At 34.6% G+C, this 20,524-nt stretch overlaps 1 protein-coding gene across 12 annotated transcripts in view; it reads right to left on the bottom strand.

The window, feature by feature from the left end:
- LOC114259240 (rRNA biogenesis protein RRP5) overlaps window positions 1-20,524 on the bottom strand; it is an 86,575-nt gene that overhangs the window by 8,436 nt on the left and 57,615 nt on the right. For all 12 annotated transcript variants that reach the window (XM_082912643.1, XM_082912649.1, XM_082912650.1 and 9 more), the window contains 14 exons: window positions 17,945-18,090; window positions 17,794-17,859; window positions 14,775-14,881; window positions 13,996-14,076; window positions 13,288-13,362; window positions 13,106-13,207; window positions 10,668-10,836; window positions 10,429-10,577; window positions 9,547-9,630; window positions 9,346-9,446; window positions 4,040-4,193; window positions 3,832-3,906; window positions 3,544-3,694; window positions 204-867 (listed from right to left, as the gene is read on the bottom strand). In XM_082912643.1, the coding sequence (XP_082768769.1) occupies window positions 204-867; window positions 3,544-3,694; window positions 3,832-3,906; window positions 4,040-4,193; window positions 9,346-9,446; window positions 9,547-9,630; window positions 10,429-10,577; window positions 10,668-10,836; window positions 13,106-13,207; window positions 13,288-13,362; window positions 13,996-14,076; window positions 14,775-14,881; window positions 17,794-17,859; window positions 17,945-18,090 (2,124 nt within the window). The remainder of the gene's footprint in view (window positions 1-203; window positions 868-3,543; window positions 3,695-3,831; window positions 3,907-4,039; window positions 4,194-9,345; window positions 9,447-9,546; window positions 9,631-10,428; window positions 10,578-10,667; window positions 10,837-13,105; window positions 13,208-13,287; window positions 13,363-13,995; window positions 14,077-14,774; window positions 14,882-17,793; window positions 17,860-17,944; window positions 18,091-20,524) is intronic.

The following is a 20,524-nucleotide window of genomic DNA, read 5'->3' as shown; positions in this document are numbered from 1 at the left end:
GATATCAGTTCCTATTTTTTGTTGGGTGTTTGCTGACTGCTTGCAGCACCCACTAAACAAGAGGGGAGGGGGGGGGGGCTGTTTGGTGGTCACTTGAAGGGTTAATAATAATGCAAAATGATAAGTGCAAAAGAATGAAATAGAATTTTAATTATATACTGACTTGGTGATGCAAGAAAGCACCAGTAATTCTAAATACTTACACAGTGTTGTTGAGTTCACTGTTGTTGACAGTAGTAGACTTCTGAGAATGAATGCCATCTGAAGTTGTGCGTAATGACAAATCAACCTGGAAAGTTCCCTTAACTGAATGGCTGATTTCTAGGACTTTGCATTTGACAAATTGTCCCTCATGATATCCAGACAATGGGTCAGAAACCCATAAGTTCATCAATTCAGTAAAATGGACCTTTCCATAATGGTGTGGATCTATTTTGATGAGCATTCCACCCACACCAGGAAGAATTTTGGAAATCCTGCCGCCCACAACATCACCTTCGTGAATATGGTATGATACATTCCCATTCAAGTGATTGCTTGTGTCATCTATCTTAATAGTTTCACAACCAAGTGTTCTATCAGGAGCAGAATAAATTGGACGCAGCACGAAACGTAACAGCTTTTTCTCCTTATTAGCACTTAAAATATAACCAGATATTGCTTTCCCCACAGTATAGCGCTTCTGGAATTCCTGAAGTTCAGTAGGTTCATGTGAACTGTCAAGAATGTAGAGCTGAGCCTTCACATGTCGAGATATTGTTAACCAGATCCATTCACTATCCAATTTATAGACAAATCCAGTTACATGTTGCCCAATTGAATAACTGAAATCTTCATTGCCAAGCTTGCCTCCCATTTCTGTAGAACCTGGATAAGCAATTGCATTTGGATCAACTTGAGTGATAAAACAGACCCTAGAACAAAGTTTGGGTCATGTGCAACTTAGACCAACTAATGCACCAGCAAGGGCTGATTTGATACATGTTGCAGTCTCAAACAGAACAAAGAGGAAAACTGAGGACATGGGTTAAGGGAGTGGCCTTGGATCTCACCGAGCATTGCTTTGAATAGACCCAACCAGAGAAAAAGGATAAAAACTACACCCAGTAGATAAAATTATATCTACTCTTTTAATATATTAGCCATAAGAAACATCCAACGGCAAGTAGTCAGCAGCATGCTCAGGGACCAAATTTTGGGAAAATGGAGTAGAAATGAGCGGTCATGGTAGTTAAGTACTGCTTTCTATAGCAACAAAAAGATACATATAAAATACGTCTTTGTGTTTGTGTTTAAAACAGTCGCTTAGGCACGAAAGAGATGCACATTAAATACAGGTGTGAATGCCTTTTCATCTGTGCTCATACACGGATGAGGATGATCCCTAGAGCAATGCCCAACAACTATTAACAGACACATATAATGTGTAAGCTTTTCTGTTTCTGAGTTAAACATATAACAAGATGTAAGCATTTCAACGAATTTATCTTCAAGTGGGATAACTACGAAGACAATTAATAGCATAAGGTGAGTCATGCTACAATAAAGGATACCGTCTTTTTTTCCACCAAGGATGAGAGCCAGATAGTTGATCTTTTTTTGGTTTTGAGAATTTTTGGGGTGGTCTCAGGGCTAATTTGGAAAAAAGTAGTGTGGTGGGCATCAATTTGCAACGTAATAAGCTTCAATGAATGGCTTCGCTTCTAAGATGTGGTATTGAGGTACTTCCGTTCAAGTACCTGGGACTTCCACTGAGGGATACTCCTAGGAGTGAATCTTTTTGGAATCCAGTTGTGGAAAAGATTGGCAAGAGGTTGAAAGGGTGAAGCAAGGCTTTACTCTCACGTGGGGGTAGATATACTCTAGTAAGACAGTTTTAAGAGGTATTTCCATTTTTCTTTTTTATCTTTGTTTAGGATTCCAATTAAGGTTGCAAGATCATTAGAAAAGTTGACAAGGTCCTCTGAGAAGGTAAGGATGAGGGTAAGAAGGATCATCTAGTGAACTAGGAAATAGTTTCCTTTCCAAAGGAGAAGGGGGATTTGGCCATTGGTAACATTGTGGCTAGAAACATGACTACTTGGCAAGTGGTTATAGAGATTTCCAAATGAATGTGACACACTATGGCATTTTGTTATTAGAAGCAAGTACAGGATTCAGGGTAACGGTAGGGATTCACAGGTGGTCTTTAGGGGTAGTTGTCGTGCTCCTTGGAAATCAATTTCTCATCTCTATCCACTTTGGTCTCATTATCTTTCTATGATGGTGGATAATGGGAACTTGTTTGATTCTGGGAGGATGTTTAGGTGGGCTCTTCTTCCTTTGTTTCAAATTTTCCACATTTATATAGAGTGGCCCAGTCTCATAATAGTTCTATAGCTTCCATGGCTTGTTTCTTTTTGGCTCCAATTTCTTGAAATTTCAATTTTTTTAGGAATCTCAATGATAGGGAAGCTGAAGAGTTGATGTCTTTGTTGTCAAAAGTTAATCATATTTCTTTGACTCCTCTTTCGGAAGACAGAGGGTTTGGGCTCTTCATTCATCTGGTATTTTTTCTTGCAAGTCTTTTTTGGCAAAATCATTGATAATCCTCAAGTTCCTCAATAAAATAATTTGAAAGACTTGTGCTCCTCTTAAGGTAAAGGTGTTCATGTGGTCCTTGGTTCATGGATCATTTATTTTTGCACTGTCCAGTTGCTTTAAATTTATGGCATAGATTGTTTCTTTTGAAGAATGCTATGTGGGTGGCCCCAAAAGGCAGTGTGCATATGCTACTAATTGACTTTCGAGCTTTGGGTGCATCGAAGAAGGCCAACGTGCATTGTTATTGTGCCATCTTCGCAACTTTTTGGGTCATTTGGTTGGAAAGGAATGCACGGGTTTTCGAATATAAATTTCGGGATGTGGATTTTTTGTGGGATAAAATTTGTCATGTAACCTCCTTTTGGGCTGCAGTGAATGCTCTTTTTAGAGGGGTTCCACTTTTTAGAAATTGGTTGTCGATGTGTGACATGTAGAAGGATTTTGATGTAGTCTTGTTTGGGTTGTGTACTTTCTTTCTTTTTTATCCTCTTTGTAGAGGATGCCTTATCCTCGTTTCTTTTTGTTCATTAATAAATCTCTTTGTTGTTGATCAAAAAAATACTACAACAAAGGATACAAACTAGCATTACTGGGATGAACTATTTTGAGAAGGAAGAACACTATGATAAGTAGATATGATGGAACACAATTTGTGATGGAAAATAAAGTTTAACGGCTCTAGTGCTGGGGTTATAGTCCAAGTTCAAGACACTGCTTGCACAAAGGGGAGGAGTAGAAGTGTAGAAAATGATTCAAGGTTACAAGAAAAGAATGGTGTACCTAGATAAGAAAGAATGAAAAAAACAAGTTGTGTTGCCAATTCAACTACTTGGAACAAATGTCAGCCAACTTTGGGTGATATGTTAACATATTGAAAGGACAAGTATGCTGTTGAGGGAACCAAGTGAATAAAAGCTTCGATATAGACTATAAATAAAGAAACTTTAGACATTACCGTACCTGTAACGAGTGAAGGTCTGATAGACAATTCCCACTGATAGTTTTTCCTATTATTTTCTGATTTATTGGTCTTTGAAACAATTACTGCGGTCAGTGTTTGTCCAATTCTGAAGTCTTTAAAGGGATTTTCGACAGCATTATCATCATTTGCCTGCCACGACACAAGTTTAACTAGTATATACAGCCAAGTAATTGGAAACCCATATAAATCCAGAAACAATGATCATAGATGACTGTACTGTACCATTGTGTCAAAAAAATAACAAATAATAATTGAAAAATATTCACCTCTGTGATATGTACCCTCCCATGGAAACCAGATCCAAATTTCAATTTCAGTTCCAAAGTCTTTATTTCAGTAATCTAGCAATAAAACATAATTGCATATAAATAATCTTAAAAAATAAAGAAACCATGATAACAGGTTTTTGTGGTCAAATGAAGCCTTTAAATATTAACACCAAGATGGAAATCCAACAAAAATAGATATTTCTACCTCTGCCTGAACAACAGCTCCCACATCATAGCCAGACTTCTTTTTTGCTCTTTTTGAACTAGAAGTCTCTGTAACCTCACTTACAGATTTAAGTAGCAACAGCAACCTCCCAGCTGTTGCAGGGCTTGGCAAAGCCATGATGGTGGCAATGACACTACATTACATAAACAATTTCAACTTGAGAATCCACAAAAAAGCATATAAAATTTTGAACCTATACAGTTTCAAAAATATTTGGAAAGAACCTCTCCCACAATTGGATTAGTAAAGTTGGTTTATTCTTTAAGTTTGATTACAGCTTCTTTTTACTTTTTAATTTGCATATTAGGGTATTTTGCTAATTTTACTTTTCAGTTATATTCTGGTTGTCTTTTGTTCTTTATTACTCAGGTAAGCTTTCAAGATCATGAGTATGATTCTGTATAGGTCCAACCCTTAGCTTTACTTAATTTTCAAGACTACTTGGCTTCAAATTTTCAAGATTGAATCCTCCATAAAAGTGATGCAGTGGAATTACTTTGAAGCCCTGAATGAGGAATTTGTTGGAAGACAGTTACTAGTGGTATGTGATGCAACCTCTTGCAGATGTGATGCCAAAAGAGTCTAGGGGGGATTGCTTCAGGATTTCCTCACTGTTTCTACTGTCTCTTCCCATGTAGTCCTTGTTCACTGAACCCACACATTCTATCAACCACCAACTGCTGTTGTAACACCCTAGGTATTTCTATTAACTGACACGTACATATTTCTCATTTCAATGATTGAGATGCCTGGAATTAAATTTCCTTCTTCAGTGTATGATACACTTAAAAGACATACTTTGATGGTCCTTTGGCATGACTAGAAAGATTTGTTCTTTGAATAAAATACACATGTTTTGCTATCCAATGTTTATAGCCTTGAAGTTCTGTCATTTGATATGAAATGAAAGAAAACATAGAGACAAGAAAGGAAGAATTATATTTGCATACGGTAAGCTATATATAATTATATTTCCCTCATCAAGATGATTAAGTGGCATGGTCTTATGTTCTTAACATTTATATGCAATGTGTGGAAAACATAATCAGGATTAGTGGTAATTAAAGTGTGATTAGTGAATTTAATCAAGATTAATTAAGCTTAAACAGGAATAATTAAGTCAAGTGTGATTAGTTGCCTGAACTTGATTAATCAGTACTAACCTAGCTTAATTAGTGTAAACTTGATTAATTAATATTAATCATGTATTGGTAGAGACATCCAAGCACACACCTCACATAGGAGTGTGAAACCTCATACTCTATGAAGCACGGATACGGGTACGAGTACTGGTACTGGTACAATACGGGTACGTCGATACGGTAAAATTCAAAAAAGTAGGGTACGGGTACGGCTTGATACGCTTGTAAGAAAATATTTATTTTTAATTTAGAGTAATGCAAAAATTAATTAAATGGTTTAATTTGTTAAGATTCAACCTACAATTAACATTTAATGTCAAAAGTAAAGATATAAATCAAAATAAAATTTCAATATATTAAAATAACTTACAAACCACAGTTTAATTTTAAAAATATGCTAAGTATAAAACTAAAAATAAAAAAAAAAAGTTTAGTGAAATGAGTTTTATTTCTGTAGTAGAAGATAATATTGTTTCAACTGAGATACGGTACAGCTTGGGTAGTAGATACATCCGGGTATGCCAAAAATTAAAAAGAAAAAAAATTAGATACGTGTTTCGTGTACCCGGTACGTATGCAGAAGTACCATACGAGGTATCATACGCCGGTAAGTACCCGGTACGGGTACGGCATGTTTTTCGAAGGACTCATGCTTCATAGCTCATACTTGAATAGATAGATACATATATAGGAGAGACAAGTGTCTCTCCAGTAATAAAAAACAACGGAAAATAGAGAGAGAGAGAGAGAGAGAGAGAGAGAGGGAGAGAGAGAGAAAAGAAGAACCTAGACTTGCCCCTAGTTTGAATTGAGGTAAAAAAAAAATTTATTATTATTATTATTATTATTTTTTGATAGGTAAAATTCATGTTCACCTTATTGTTACCTTTAATTGGTTGACTTTATGCTTCGACACTTACTCTAATTGAATTTAAGCTTTTGAGTAGGAAAATAACTGAGTTCTTGACAGGTAGAATCTGAACAGGTTGCACTCTTTTGACTATATCTCCTAAAATATGTGAAATTTTGATGTGAAATTACTACTATTAGAAACCAGACTTATGGGAGTTCAATGTAGAGTCAATTTTGCCCAAACCCAAGTTTGTGTGAAGGAGTTATGCTCATTTGAAAGTAACTTACGTGTGCTGAAAATCAGTGCACAGGCAGCAAAAGTTTTGGGTCAATTTTGATTGCAAATCTGTATTAATTGGGAAAGAAATAAATGGTATGGCCTATACCATTGGAAACATATAGGAGTCTAGTTTCTAACACATCAAACGGAGCTCGATTTCAAGTTTTGTAGTGAGAGATATGATTGTTTTACTAAAAGGTGTCGGTGCTGCCTAGGGGTGAAGGAAAAACTGCCTACACTGAACAGGTCCCGGTTTTTGGTCTGTTTTCTGCACCGTTGGACTGTGTTGGGATTTTTTTTTTTTTCCTGGAAATCGGTTCAGCGTTCGGTTTTGGAGATTTCACCCGGATAGAACCGAACTTAAAGGATTATGCCAAATTTACCGAACATTCAAATAATATACAAGCATTACCTCTTACTGTTGTTGAATTTGATATTTGATGAATTAGTCTTGGTGCAATTATGTTGTTGTTTGTTGGGTAAAAACAAGCCTTATATTTTAATTAGATTGATCTATAAAATATATATATATATAAAGGCAATTATTATTTTTTTTCAAACAAATGCACAAACCGGTAAACTGCACCGAATCAAACGAAACCGAATTTACCAGTCCGGTCCGGTTTACCTGTTCTAGTCAGTCTGTTTGGTGCCATAGTTGTAGAAAACTGATTTTAACAATTCTGTCAAAAAAACATGCAAAACCAGACTGAACCAGACTGATTTCACCTACTGCACAATTCAAATCGCATTAAAATGGTTTCAAACTTATTTTCTTCATCTAATTCAGCCCCAAATCACACAGAATTTAACTCTAACATGTTTTGAGATATTAGCAAGGGCCTAAGCAACATGGTCGAACCTTCGATATACCTTAAACAAGTTAATTTAAAAAAAATGAATTTCAAACCGAATTAAAATTGCTCTAATTTTGCTGAAATGGATTGTGTACACCAACATGCATTGTTTTATATGATGCAGGTTGAATTATCTTTGGACTAACCTACATTTTAAGGGGGAAAAGAGGTGAGTGGCGATAAATCACAATTTATTTTGCAGTACAACTTCTTTGAAAATTAAATCTACCCTGTATTCTTCGAATATAAAATGTTTAATCAAGGATATCATATGTTTATTATATTTAATGTATAAAGATGTTATCTATGGTTTTGGTTATGGTTTTAACTGTTTTGGGAGCAAAGTACTACATGAAACTAAGTGCTACATTGTATTGTGAAAATACAATGGAAGCCACCGCTAGAATTTTTACGAGTCACCTCTTGGATCCTACATATCAGCTTTTGTCCTGGGCTGATATTGGGGAACATTAATCGACTAATAATATTCGTCCCGGAAGCTATTTGGATACATTAATCTACTAATCATATTGGTATTGTGAAAGTTATCTTAGAATGCGGTCTTGACATCATCGAAGTCAACCTAGTTATGTTTTGTTTTGTATTTTCTGGATGGGCATTATCACCATCGAAATGCATAAGATATGTTAAATTTCAAATGCAAATTTAGCTTTTAAGTTTTGAACAACTTATAATTATTGGAAATGAAGATATCCTTGTCTCTAAATAGCTTTGATACATCACAATTCATTGGGCTTTAGTTCACCGAGCTTCCCTATATATGAAGGAGATGATGATAGAGCATGAAGATTTCATGTTTGAAGCTAAGTGTTTATGTGAATAGACAAGAAAGTTTGTATGCATAGTTGTTGGATAAAAGACAAGCCCTGAAGTTTGAAAGCTTTGTACACGTTTATCTTTGGAAAGAACATGACGTTCTCTTGTAAAATTATGTACTCCTTGTGACTGAGTCTGTAAAAGGCATAAAAAATAATAATGTATGTTTCATTTCATTTACTTATGCACTTCCTCTGGATGGATGTCGTGGAATAAACAGGTCTTCCAATTTAGTGGCTTCCGCTATTCAAAGCAGTTTTTCCCCAAATTTTCCGTAAGCACAATGCTTTTGTTTAGTTAGGCCGTTGACTATTGGCTGGTCACTACTCTATCTCAGTTTCGGGTGGAATGCAGTCGTGACGACTGTGGACTTCTTAAGCCACATCATACTACTACAGAACTTTCATGCCAAAATAAAGCAATCATACTGCAATAATAGTAGAGGGCGAGCACATGAATGCAGGCTACAGCTATTGTCAGATTCTGTCAGATACTTACTTCAGTATAGAGGATCACATAATCCATATCATACTTAAGAAAATATAAATTTAAAAAATCATAAACTATGAAACCATGGTTCCATTTCAAGGCAGGATCCACTTTAAGCTTTTCATAATTAAGTTCTAAATAACGTCGAGTTTTGTTTTATATTTCCTTCAAGCACTACTGCTTCAGTTTTGCGTATCTTAAGTTATGTTATGTTTTAGGAGTAAAAAATTATTCAGCATATCCACATTTTCCAGAAATGGGCTGTAGTGCTAAAATGTGGTTTACATTTTGTTAATAGATGTGTTATTGGGTCCCTTGTTTTGGCCTTACGTGTGTTAAGATAAGTTTCACTAGTCATAATTTAAGCAGCTACTTTGCCTTATTCCTACCCCACAAGCCTCTTTCATACATTGACGAAACCAAACCAGTCTAAGTCTTCCCCTCCCCCTAAGTTATTCATTTGTGGTGATCATATAATTTTTTTTTTTTATCATTATCTTTGTTGTATATGATCAAACCATCTTAACATGTTCTCCCACAAAACCCTAAAAAGGTTGCCATACAAAAATTTCAGCAAGCCATCCTTCGAAAATTCAAAAAATCCAATCCATTTTTATCCATAAAACCTACCTTTTCGAAAATCCTCAAAACACAAGTTTACCAAAACCTAATCTCGCCAAATATTCAACTATAGGCCGCAGTATTCTAATTTTCAAGTGCTGTCAAAGAATATTTGATTTGAATTTTAAAATAAAATTAAAAAAGAAAGAAACAAAGAAACGGCATGCACAAAGTATTGATTAAATTACACCAGAAATCATGTTTCACCTTTGACCATTAACATATTGTCTGGGAGGGAACTTTTGTGTGTTGTAGTCGGTCAGTGAGGCATATCCAACAGCAAAGTTATATTGTGGTATTGACAGAACCTGCTCCACAAGTAACACAATAGGAAGAGAGAGATCAAAATAAGTATAGATCACTAACAGTGAATTCTTGTCAGACTAAACAAAAACATCAAAGACTTGCCAAGTAAGTATCTTTCACAATCTCCACCATGGCATCAACAGTTTGATGTACCTCCAGTTCTTTGTGTGATTCCTTTTTGCGTTTCTGGAATAAACAATTGCATAATTCATGTTTAAAAAGTCAAGGAGGAGAAAGAGAAGGGAACTACAGATGATCTTCATTAGTGAACCATGAGAAGTGAAATCTCTAAGACAGTAGCTAAATTTAAAATATAACATCACACCTCATCCTATAAACTTTAACAAATGAAATATAGGTGTATGGAGATTCCCTAAGACGTGAAAGCGCAACAATATAATTGCACTCAATGTGCAGCAAAACATATTCACCAGAGACCAAAAGCATTAACAGAGCTGGAAGAAGAAGAATATCAGAACTGAGAAAGATCATCCCAAATCACAATGTGGGTGTTTGGGAAGTGGCTATTTTAGAGGTTTTTTGGCTTTTTGGCTATTTTAGTAGGCTATTTTAGTTTTTGAGTTTGGAAAGATGGGATGGATTTTTATTTGAGTTGTTATATTGAAAAATGTGTTGAAATGATGTTTAAAGTTAAAATGACAAATTTACCCCTAACATCACGTTTTTCAAAATTAATGTGAAGGGGCAAAATCGTCATTTACCAAGGGATGGGACAACTTGTCAATTTGACAGTGTAGGCTGTGCCTACATTGTCCACGGTTGCAGCTATTTTTTTTATAAAGTGTTAATTTAGGAGCTTTTTGGCTTTTTTTTAGTTTGAGGCTATTTTAGCCTCAAACTCATCTTCCCAAACACCCCCAATGATAATATGTGACTGAGGAAGAGATGGAAGAAGCAAGGGAACAGACAACATTTGGTACATCAACAGTACATCAACATTTAGACACCAAACTTGAGGCAAACCTTCTTGTTAATATCAACTTTAGAAGTTTCTTCTCTCAATATATCAACAAATGCTGCCCTTAAAGACAAATCCACAAGGTGTTCAATCTTGGCAACATCAAGAACCACAGCTCGAACGATGGACCCAGTTTCCACAGTAATTCCACCTACTGCAAAAGATTTGTTGCACCAAACAGATGTATTACATCTTGAGAGATAATAAATAACTGATTCATGAAATTTTCAAATAAAGGACTTACACTGATAGTGCGTAACAAAACCAAAAACATCATCATACTTTTCAAAGCTGACGACAACTCCAAAATCTTTCACATCACTAACTTTTCCTTCAACAACACTGCCAATGCTAAAATCTTCAACCCAATTTAACCCAAGACTTTTTGAGTCAGATAACTGCAGCTTAGCAATCTGGATCATAAAGTAAGATCAGTTCAAAGATGAAAATATTACATATCCAGAACATGGTCTAGAGAGTCAACAGTAGCATCGAAACAAATATGCATGATAGTTACAGAGCAGAAGTAACATCTTACATAGGAACCTCAAATGCTAAATGAATAAATTCAATTTACAACACACTGTACAGTTTCAAGCAAAAAAGGTAAAAGATACAGAAAACAGTAATATTTTTTTTTTTTTTTTTTTTTTTGCTCATTTATCATATAAGCATTCTGAAGAATAAGGAACATAAAAGGAGGAATGTAGAAGGTACTTTAAAATTTTTAGGAAGAATATAAAGAATTTCCACCAAAATGCTTGAACAACTAAACCAACCAGTGAAAGGTTCCAAAGACATCATTCTTTGAAGTAAGTTCCACAAAGCTGTTCTACATTTTCCACAGGGGCTTCTTTTCTTTTCCAAGGGATGGCATTTTTCCCTTAGCTTATTCACTAAGCTATCCTCACCAAGCAAGACAAGTGAGTTATCCCACAATTAAGATCCCACCCTACCCAATGCCCATATGGTTTCAGCTGGAAAATTAAGGCTGTGTTTGAAACGATTTCCAAACGTTGATTCTACCCCCACGTTCCAATATGATATTTGGATAGGTATTTGGAACTAATTTTCCACAACTCTACAGAAAACTGTGTGAGGCGCGATTTTCATTTTTTTTTTTTTTTGAATTTGGCCTAACCGGTCGTCCCACTGGTCGTCCGGCCGGTTGACTGGAACAGTACAATTTTTTTTTTTTTTTTTTTTTTTTTGTAATTGACATATTTTAATTTTTATATATTCGAAAAAAATACTTTCCGAATTTTTTAAAAAAAAATTTATGTGTTTTAATAGAATTTTGAGTTGTATGTTTGGTTATGAGTTGTAAGTTTTTGTATCAAATATCAAATGACACATCAAAAATTCCCCACTCAATTCAAAACTCTTTCACCAAACAAATTTTCTATACTCAAATCATAATTCCAAAACTCACAAACTCAAAATACAACTCATACTCTCAAATCATAGTTAGAAAGCTCTACCAAACGCAACCTAAGATTTCAAAGGAAAATTCATTCGCAAATGGCATCAAATCAGATCAAACATAACAAAAAGAAATGCCATCCTTTCCTTGTCCACCTTGAACCACTGTCCAACTCTAAAACTTTGATGGCAACTTTAATAATAATAAAAATAAATAAATAAATAAAAAGAAGTATAGTTAAGACAATTCTGCATGTGCAATTAGGAATAGTTTAGACAATTTTCCTATAGTGTACATTGATACATTTCCTGTGCTAACTCATGAGCAATACTACAAGAAAATGACATAGTTAGCCTTACAGCATGACAATCGTTTTTGGTGTCCTTCAATTTCTATCACATTCACAATTCTTCCTGTTTTTGTAGAGCGCTAGATAACTGAGGAGTGATAATAGGCATTTTGGCTTTTGTGACAAGTCTGACTGTTGACATTGGTCAGTACCCCTTTAATGCTTTCTCTAATAAATCTTTTACTCACAAAAAATATAGATAATAAATAAAACTGCTTTTGCTGGCCATTGTAAGCCCTCAAACTTGTAGTTGAAGCGCAACTTTTTCCCATCATAGAGCAATTCAGAAGCTGATATAAGTTAGTCCACTAGTAAACCTTTCGTCAGCTGTTTCAAGAACCTTGTGCATACAGTGAACATCATCAGCTATTTCAAGAAATCATTACCTCCTGTTTTTATCAGTTCAGCGAACCAGAAACCATCAGCTATTTCAAGAATCTTATCCAGGCTACAGTAAATGAGTATACCAAACCAATGGACAAAAGCATCCTCAACAAGACAGGAAAATCAATTTTGTTTGAAACCTATCAAATAAGAATTGCATTTTGTACATCAATTAGAAACATGTCCATGATTTCCTAAACAGTTGAGCCAGATATGGAATTAGCACATATGATAAGTGCATTTCTAATGATTTGGAAGTCCTTGACAAAAAGAGTTGAATAACCCTTTCTTCCATGGGAAACTTTCGAGTTGTTCTGTAATTAGAATAACGACACAAAAAACAGAAATAAAAAATTTCACACTCACGAATCCAATGTTGTTGCATTTCTATTTTGTTTCCTTCTTAGTACATAGAATTTAAAGAAGAATTATCTTTTCTCTAAGTTTGGATTATTTAACTAAAGAGTTAAATTTGTAAACAAAATCATTTTTGATATGTTAAAAATATGGTGACTTCAGTGTTTACCTTTTCTTCCAAGAGAAAGTATTCTTGGATAAAGGATGCATCCGTCGAAGAGCATAATGATTGCTTCAAAGATAATGTTACTCTGCCAGTCTCGCTACTAACCTGGAAAGAAAACAAACAGAAGCTTGTAACTGAGATTCTTCAATAGCATAAGAGATTCCATTCTCAAATTGTCAACCTACATCAAGTATGTAACTGCGAACAGATTGCCCAATGTAGAAGGCTTCAGAAAGATTAGTTCTTCGGTCATCCGTTGCCTTCAAAAAACAAAAAACAAAAGAAAACCCAAAATGAGGGAGAATATTACTAAATTAAACAGGACACTTGGGCCTTGTTTGGTTCAGGCCATTTTAGCCTAAGAAACATTTCATCGAATTTTTTTGATTTTAGGTTCCTCAAGAGTAGAGGGAACCTAAAAACAAATTTTAAAAAATGATCCAATTTGAAAAAATTCATATGAGCAAAAATTAAGCCAATTTTTTGGGTAAAAGATAGCTTATTTTCGTCTTATTAAGATTCTTTAAAAATTTGATCATATTTATTATTTTTTGGAACCTAAAAAATTTAAATAAAAAATGATCAAATTTGAAAGAAAAAAAATTCAATTAAGGTAAAATAAAGCCAATTTTTGGGCAAATGATGCCTAATTTTTGTCTTAAAAGGACATTTTAAAATTCAATCGAAATGTTTTTTGATTTTTAGCTTTTAAAAAAAATAATAATAAAATAAAATAACTAGGAAAACAATTGATCAAATATGAAAAATGTCCTAATAAGACAAAAATAAGCTGATTTTTCTTACTTAGGTTAAAATAGTCTCAACCAAACCTGTCCAGAGAAAGTAATAGCTGGAAGAAAAAAAGAAATGACAGAAATAAAGAAGGTTACTACCTTGCTTCTAGGAGCAAAACCAGTTAAACGCTCAATATATCGAACAAAACAACCAGATTCAATCAAGTTACACACATACCCCTGGTTCAAACATCCAAAGTAGTATTAGTCAATAAAATTCAACTGCAAAATATCCGCAATTGATCTTTTAAAGCTATGGGACACTTTGATAATATTTCGTATACTTTTAAGTTCCAACTTTCCATGGGCTTCATCTGTAGGTAATCTAAGTTTTTGGAGATGATGATCCAGTTGTTTGGCAAGGGAAGTGGGTTAATCAAAGGGAACATAGTGAGTGCGAACTGTATGGAGGAGTTAAGTGGCTGAATAGTCTAGTGGCAAGCTGGAGTTTAATTTTTTCTCTTGTTGGAGAGTGCAGGTGTGAGTATAATATTTTATAAATGAAGATTGGGCAAGGTCGGCAATGGTTTAAGATTGGAAGAGAATGAAGACAAGGGGTGGGCTTAGGCAAACACAAACAAAGAAAATGTGAAAAGGGGTTGACAAGATTTACTTTTCATACTTTTTCATCCTATCATCTTATAATTTCATTCTTTTTTTGGCCATTTTCAGTTCTGTTTTGAAAACCAATGACACCAACAATGCATATTCTCTGGCTTCTCCCTCAATATATATATTTTTTAAGATATTACTTTTAAAAATGCAGCAGAATAGGGGCTGCATTAATATGTGATGAGTTTTCCTACAAAAATATATATATATATATATATAATAGAAAAAAACAGGGCTCAGAAATAAACTAGTAAATAAATTCTTACATGGATTACTGAGTGAGGACAAATTTGAGAAACTTCTGCAGGAAGCTGTTTAGCAGATTTAATAAGTGAATACTTTGCAGTGAGAATTAAATTGTTGCTCTCAGCGTCTACAACATTCAAGAGGAAATTTTAAAATTTGGATCAGCAATTCATAATTGTCATAAAGACTTTTTGGCAATGAAAATTTAATAGCATCTAAGCAGGAAACAAGCATACATACAAGAAATATCCTTTCAAGAAGAAGAAAATGACTAAGAAATAAAAATGATGACTGCCAAAAACTCGCTCTCTCCCCCTCTCCAGTTATTCACCCACAAGCAGCAAGGGTGCAACTCCAAAACATCTGCTCCATGAATGTATACACCCCTTGACAACCTCCCAACACCTAATACTAGTCTCTGATAATTCAATGAACCCATTCCCTTCCCCAAATGCTGCTCCCAATTCATCATGGTTTCTTGGAGGGGAGTGTAAAGAGGGGAAAAAAATAAAGGGACCATAGCTCACTAAATCAAGCAGTAAAGAGATGATCAACTGTCTTCCCTCTGTTCTTACATACAAAAACAAATGGGCAAAATAAATCTTGAATGTATTTCTGAAGGCCAATGAACTATCCATGTTAAAACTAATAAATCTTCAATGTTCAAACTAATAGCAACTGACTTGGGGACACAACCTCAATGAAGCATAAAATAATAAAAGAGGTAAAAAGCAAAAGAAAAACATTTTGTTTGGGTGCCTTTAATCAGGAAAGAGATACAAAACTTTGAGGATGTGAACAGTGCCAGACAATTACAGTTGGTGTCATTGCTATGGCTAATTATTTCAAAAGGAAAGCAAATAAGCTCAACAGAGAAGATTTTACAAGGGTTAAAAGTAGTTACGGGTCATAAACTAAGACCAAAAAAACAATATCAGTAGAAGTAGATGATAGGAGGCAATTCTAAAAATCCTTAAAGGTCAGACCTAGGCTTGGAATTGCACCACACATTCCCTAATAAATTGCTAGAAAATTCCTCGAGAACTTCTCTCTATTGAACTGAATGCATCTAGTAGGTATTATATGTAGACTAGTAGATAATCCTAACCTATGTTACGCGGACTCAGGTACAGGTATCGGGTGCGGGAGGGTATCTAGAGGTCAGACCCAGCAAACCTCAAATTTAAGAGTACACTAATTCGGTATAAAAGGTCAAATTTTATATTTTTAATCTATGATATGAAATAAAACAATGTTATCTTATATGTAACATACAATGTCAAAAAAGCATTTTATTTATTTTATAGCAATAATACAACAATATATACATATAATAACAGTGTGAAATAAAAATATGTATGGAGTGTCCGACGAGAAGTATCGGACATATATCCCACACCATTGCCCAAGTGTCGGGTGTCCAACATAAGTATTTGGTTTCTTTTTAGTCAATGTAACATAGAATCCTAACTTCAGTAGGATTTAGAATCCAAATTTAAAATTTTATATGCTTGCTAGTGCAATCCATATAACCAATATAAAGTCATCAACTAAAGATCCAATACATCACATGGACCAATAAAAAAAAGCCGATGTCAGGCAAACTAAGAAATATGAAAATATTTTGATTCGAAAAAACAAACAAAAGATGTAGAAACTGATCCAAACATACCAACCTGATAACAACAAAACAAGATGTCAGTAAGACTAAAAATGTGACTATTGCAATGTCTCAAATAGGCCCTACCCTAAAATCAAGTCAATTTCAACAAGTTTTTTCTAATTTTCTTATTTTACTCTTTCTAGTCCCTCATATGGATTACATCGGAACTATTAGACAATGGGCAAATAAGAAAAAAGCATAGCATCCCAGACCTTCGTCAAGGAAAACTCTGTGTGTGTGTGTGTGTGTGTGTGTGTGTGTGTGAGAGAGAGAGAGAGAGAGAGAGAGAGTCAAAAACCATAATAGCATTAATTTATTAAGTTCAACTCTCTCCCAGCAATGTTGGACTGTTGGGACATGGGGAAGTGGGCATAAATACAAATACTTACAAAAGAAAGCAACTCCAAATCATTATTTGTGCAGGTCTTTTTTCATTTTAAGTTGAGTGTTGATTTCCATTAAAACCTGTTGAAACCAACACCTATTCCACAATCAACAAAGAACTCAACCATTGTTGCTGCCTCATCAGTTTTCCTTTTTTATTTATTTCCCCTGTATGGTGTGTTTATCATATCTCAAAATCTTTAAAACTCATTTACAAATAGATATATATATATATAATTATACAAATATCAATCCTGTGGCCTACCAGGCTACAATGTACAGCATTCATTGAACTCAGGGTTGGTTTGGGAAGTGGGTTGGCTTTTTGGCTTTTTGGCTTCTTTGGCTATTTTAGTCTGGGCTAAAAAGCTTGGTTTGGGAAGGACTTTTTGACTTTTTGGCTTTTTTGACTTTTTTTGTGAGAGAAGAGTGTAATGATTATAGGTTGGATGTGATGTTTTGTTTGTTGTGGCTAAAATAGCCTATTTTGTCTTTTGTGGCTATTTTAGCCACAAACCATCTTGCCAAACGAACCCTCAGATCTAAAAACCAAATTGATAAATATGTTTCCAGAGGACATACTGGCCACTAAATTGTTCGTCCAAATTTAACTGTCATGTTTAAGAAATAATAATAATCATAAAAATAACACGAAATTGATCCTAAGCACAAAAATTGGCTTTCATAATCCTGCAGGCCTATTGGATATAGACATTCACTGAAATTCATATAAACATAAACAAAAATTTTCCAGTTGTTTAGACCAGCCAGTATCATTATTATGTCATAATAAAAAGGCTTATTTGAACAAGCATAAAACAAACTGAAAATATAAGAAAGAGTGTACATATTGAAACATAAAACATAAAAAATAATAATAATACTAATAATAAAAGCAAAAGCAAAAGAAAAATTAAAACTAAGGAAAACAATTTAACGAGAAAACAAGATGTGTCCTTGATACAAGTATTGAAAAGAAAGAAACTGAGTACCAAGAACCAATAGTTGATCAAACTCATATCCTGGCTTCAAGACAGATTTCATCAAACCCACAAGCCCTGTGCAGCAGTGCCTTGAAAGTCAGTAAACAATGAAAGAAGGCAGCCTTGAACAACCCTTTCTTCTTGAAGACAGAAAATATACCTTGGTGATCTGACAAATGTTCTGCAGAAATTGTACCCTTGGTGTAACCTTTTGCATTGACACGTACTATTGCTGCATGAGGGGTTACTCGCTCAACCACTCCAGAAACAATAGTGCCCAACTTGGCCACATCATCATCAGTAACCCTGCCAGTAGAAAATCTCAGTTGAGATTAGTACACTGTTCAATGTAAAAATGCAATTCAGGAATTGACATATATTTCCATTACCATACATGACTGTAGATTACAAGTATCAACATTTTATGTAACAGACAAGGAACAAGATTTCATTTTGTTTCAATGAAAATGACCGAAACATTTCAGTTTTCCAAGAAACCAACACAACACTGGTTGAAAACCAAAATTCTAGTGTTTCCACCAAAACACATTGAAACTCACCAAAACACTACGAAATACACAGGAACAATTTGTTAGAGCCCATTAGGAGTCCCTAGCCAAAATTGTTTGTGTTTTTCCATTTTGTAAAGAAAAAGAAACAAGAAGTTTAGAAACAAATAAAACATGTCAAATGTGATAAAAGGAATATGACAAAGTAGAATAGAGAAATAGAGAGATAAAGAGAATAGAAACAGGACATGATTGAGCTATTTATTCTCTTCTACTGTATTCACAGATATCTTCTTCTCCCCCTCTTCCCTAGTACTTTTAGTTTTTCTCTGAACAAAGACAATCCCCACTCCCCAACCCAACCATTTCATTTATCATTTGCAAAGAATCATAGACACAGATAAGGATGCGGACACAAGACATGCTCATTTTAAAAAAAATGGGGACACGGATACTGCGGAGACAAGGCAATAAAATATTTTTCATATATTTTAATTTTCTATGTAGATTAATATTACATCCGGAAACAATCAAAATTAACAAAAGCTAATACTAATTCAATATTAAAATAAATAAATAAATCACCTTTAAATTAACACTTATCGTTTGTATCTTTTTTTATGGATGATATATGAAGTATTTAAATCTAAGCAAAAAGAAATAAACATTCAACATCCAACATCCAACATACATCAAAAGCACTAAAGCAAGGGAGAAAAAAAAATACTTCGCATGTCCCCGGCATGTCCCCATAGCAGTGTTTTAAAAAGCTCTAGGCGTGAGGTGCAAGGCAAGGCACGTGCCTCATCAAAGTGAGGCACAAGTCGTAGACTATAAGTAAAATTTTAATATAGGCAAAGTTTTCAACATAAGCAACAATTTCTAAAATTTCAAAAAACATAGAACTTTCAATATTCTAAAAATCATAAAAATAACATTCAACATTCCGAAAATTTCTCAAAAATAACATTCAACCTTACTTTATCCAATACTACCTATCTTCCTTCATTAATTTATTAACGTGATTCACTTCTTTTTTAGATAAGAAACTCGCAACATATAACACCTTAGTGGTTTTGATTTTAAACCGGGCCCAAATTGCTTGATAGCTTCAATCATTGGCCCAAAGTTGTCCTAATTCACTACATTGAAAGGAATGCCAAAGTCATATATCCATATTGCAATCCAAGAGCTTTTTCTCAATCCCTAAGGGTTTTTTAATATAAAAATTGGGGCTCAAAGCACATGTTTATGTTTGTCGTCAACGGTGGCGGGTTTGGCTGTTGGTGCCGCTAAGTTTGATGTGGTTGGTTTGGTTGGAACGGAATCGACGAACGTTTCAAGAGGTTCATTATTGTGTGTCCTGGCTAGATTCGTTTATTATTTGTTGGTTGGAAAGGAGGACAGGTTCGGATTTGTTTGTTCTTTTTTGATTTTTTGGATGATGTTATTGCTTAGGTGTTGTTAGTTTTTCACCCCATGCCAAGGCTCTTTTTGTATTCTTTTGCATCATCTTGATGCTCGCTCGATAAATTTAGTTTATTTATCATAAATAAAATAAAATAAAATAAAATAAATTAAAGGGGTTATGATTCCCTATGGCGCGCACACAAAGAATAAGGATGGAGCAAAAAAACGAATGAGGCAAGCACCTCACGCCAAATCCTAAGTCACGGACCTCAAATCCGCCATTCCTATAGCACCTCGTCTCAAGTTGTCTAAGGCACCTCAAGTGCATTTCAATGCACTTTGCACCTAAGTGCGCGCTTAGGCATGTATTTTAAAACACTACCCCAGTGTGTCCATGTTGTGTCCCCAGTGTGTCCCCTAAAAGCAAATCAATTAAAAAAAGGGGCACACCACGTAACGTGTCCAATGCGTGTCCCCGCCATGTCCCCGTGTCTAAGACGGCTACAACACTTATTTTCAATTGTCGATGCTTCATAGATCATCTATCAATATTTATTGATCATTGTTGAAACGTTTTTTAACTTGTTAGAAAGAAACTTCTAATCTTATCGCTAAAGGCCTCCTTACACCTTAGAACCCCTTTGGCATTCATTTATTGCTCCCTCCATCCCACATTGTTCATCCTTATTTCCCATTTGGAATGTCCCGCAATGTCTCCTCTTCGAAAACTCAAAGCATAAGATTTTACAATTTTCCAAAATTATCTCTTATAAGTGACTAGGAATAGATTTAAGAGTGGGAATATAATGGCTATTTGGGAA

This window comes from Camellia sinensis, unplaced genomic scaffold (genome assembly GCF_055761805.1).
Source record: "Camellia sinensis isolate YWXY unplaced genomic scaffold, ASM5576180v1 Unanchor4, whole genome shotgun sequence".
Taxonomy (NCBI): Eukaryota; Viridiplantae; Streptophyta; class Magnoliopsida; order Ericales; family Theaceae; genus Camellia; species Camellia sinensis.
The sequence above is the reverse complement of the archived record's forward strand: the minus strand, read 5'-3'. Positions and strand labels throughout refer to the sequence as shown.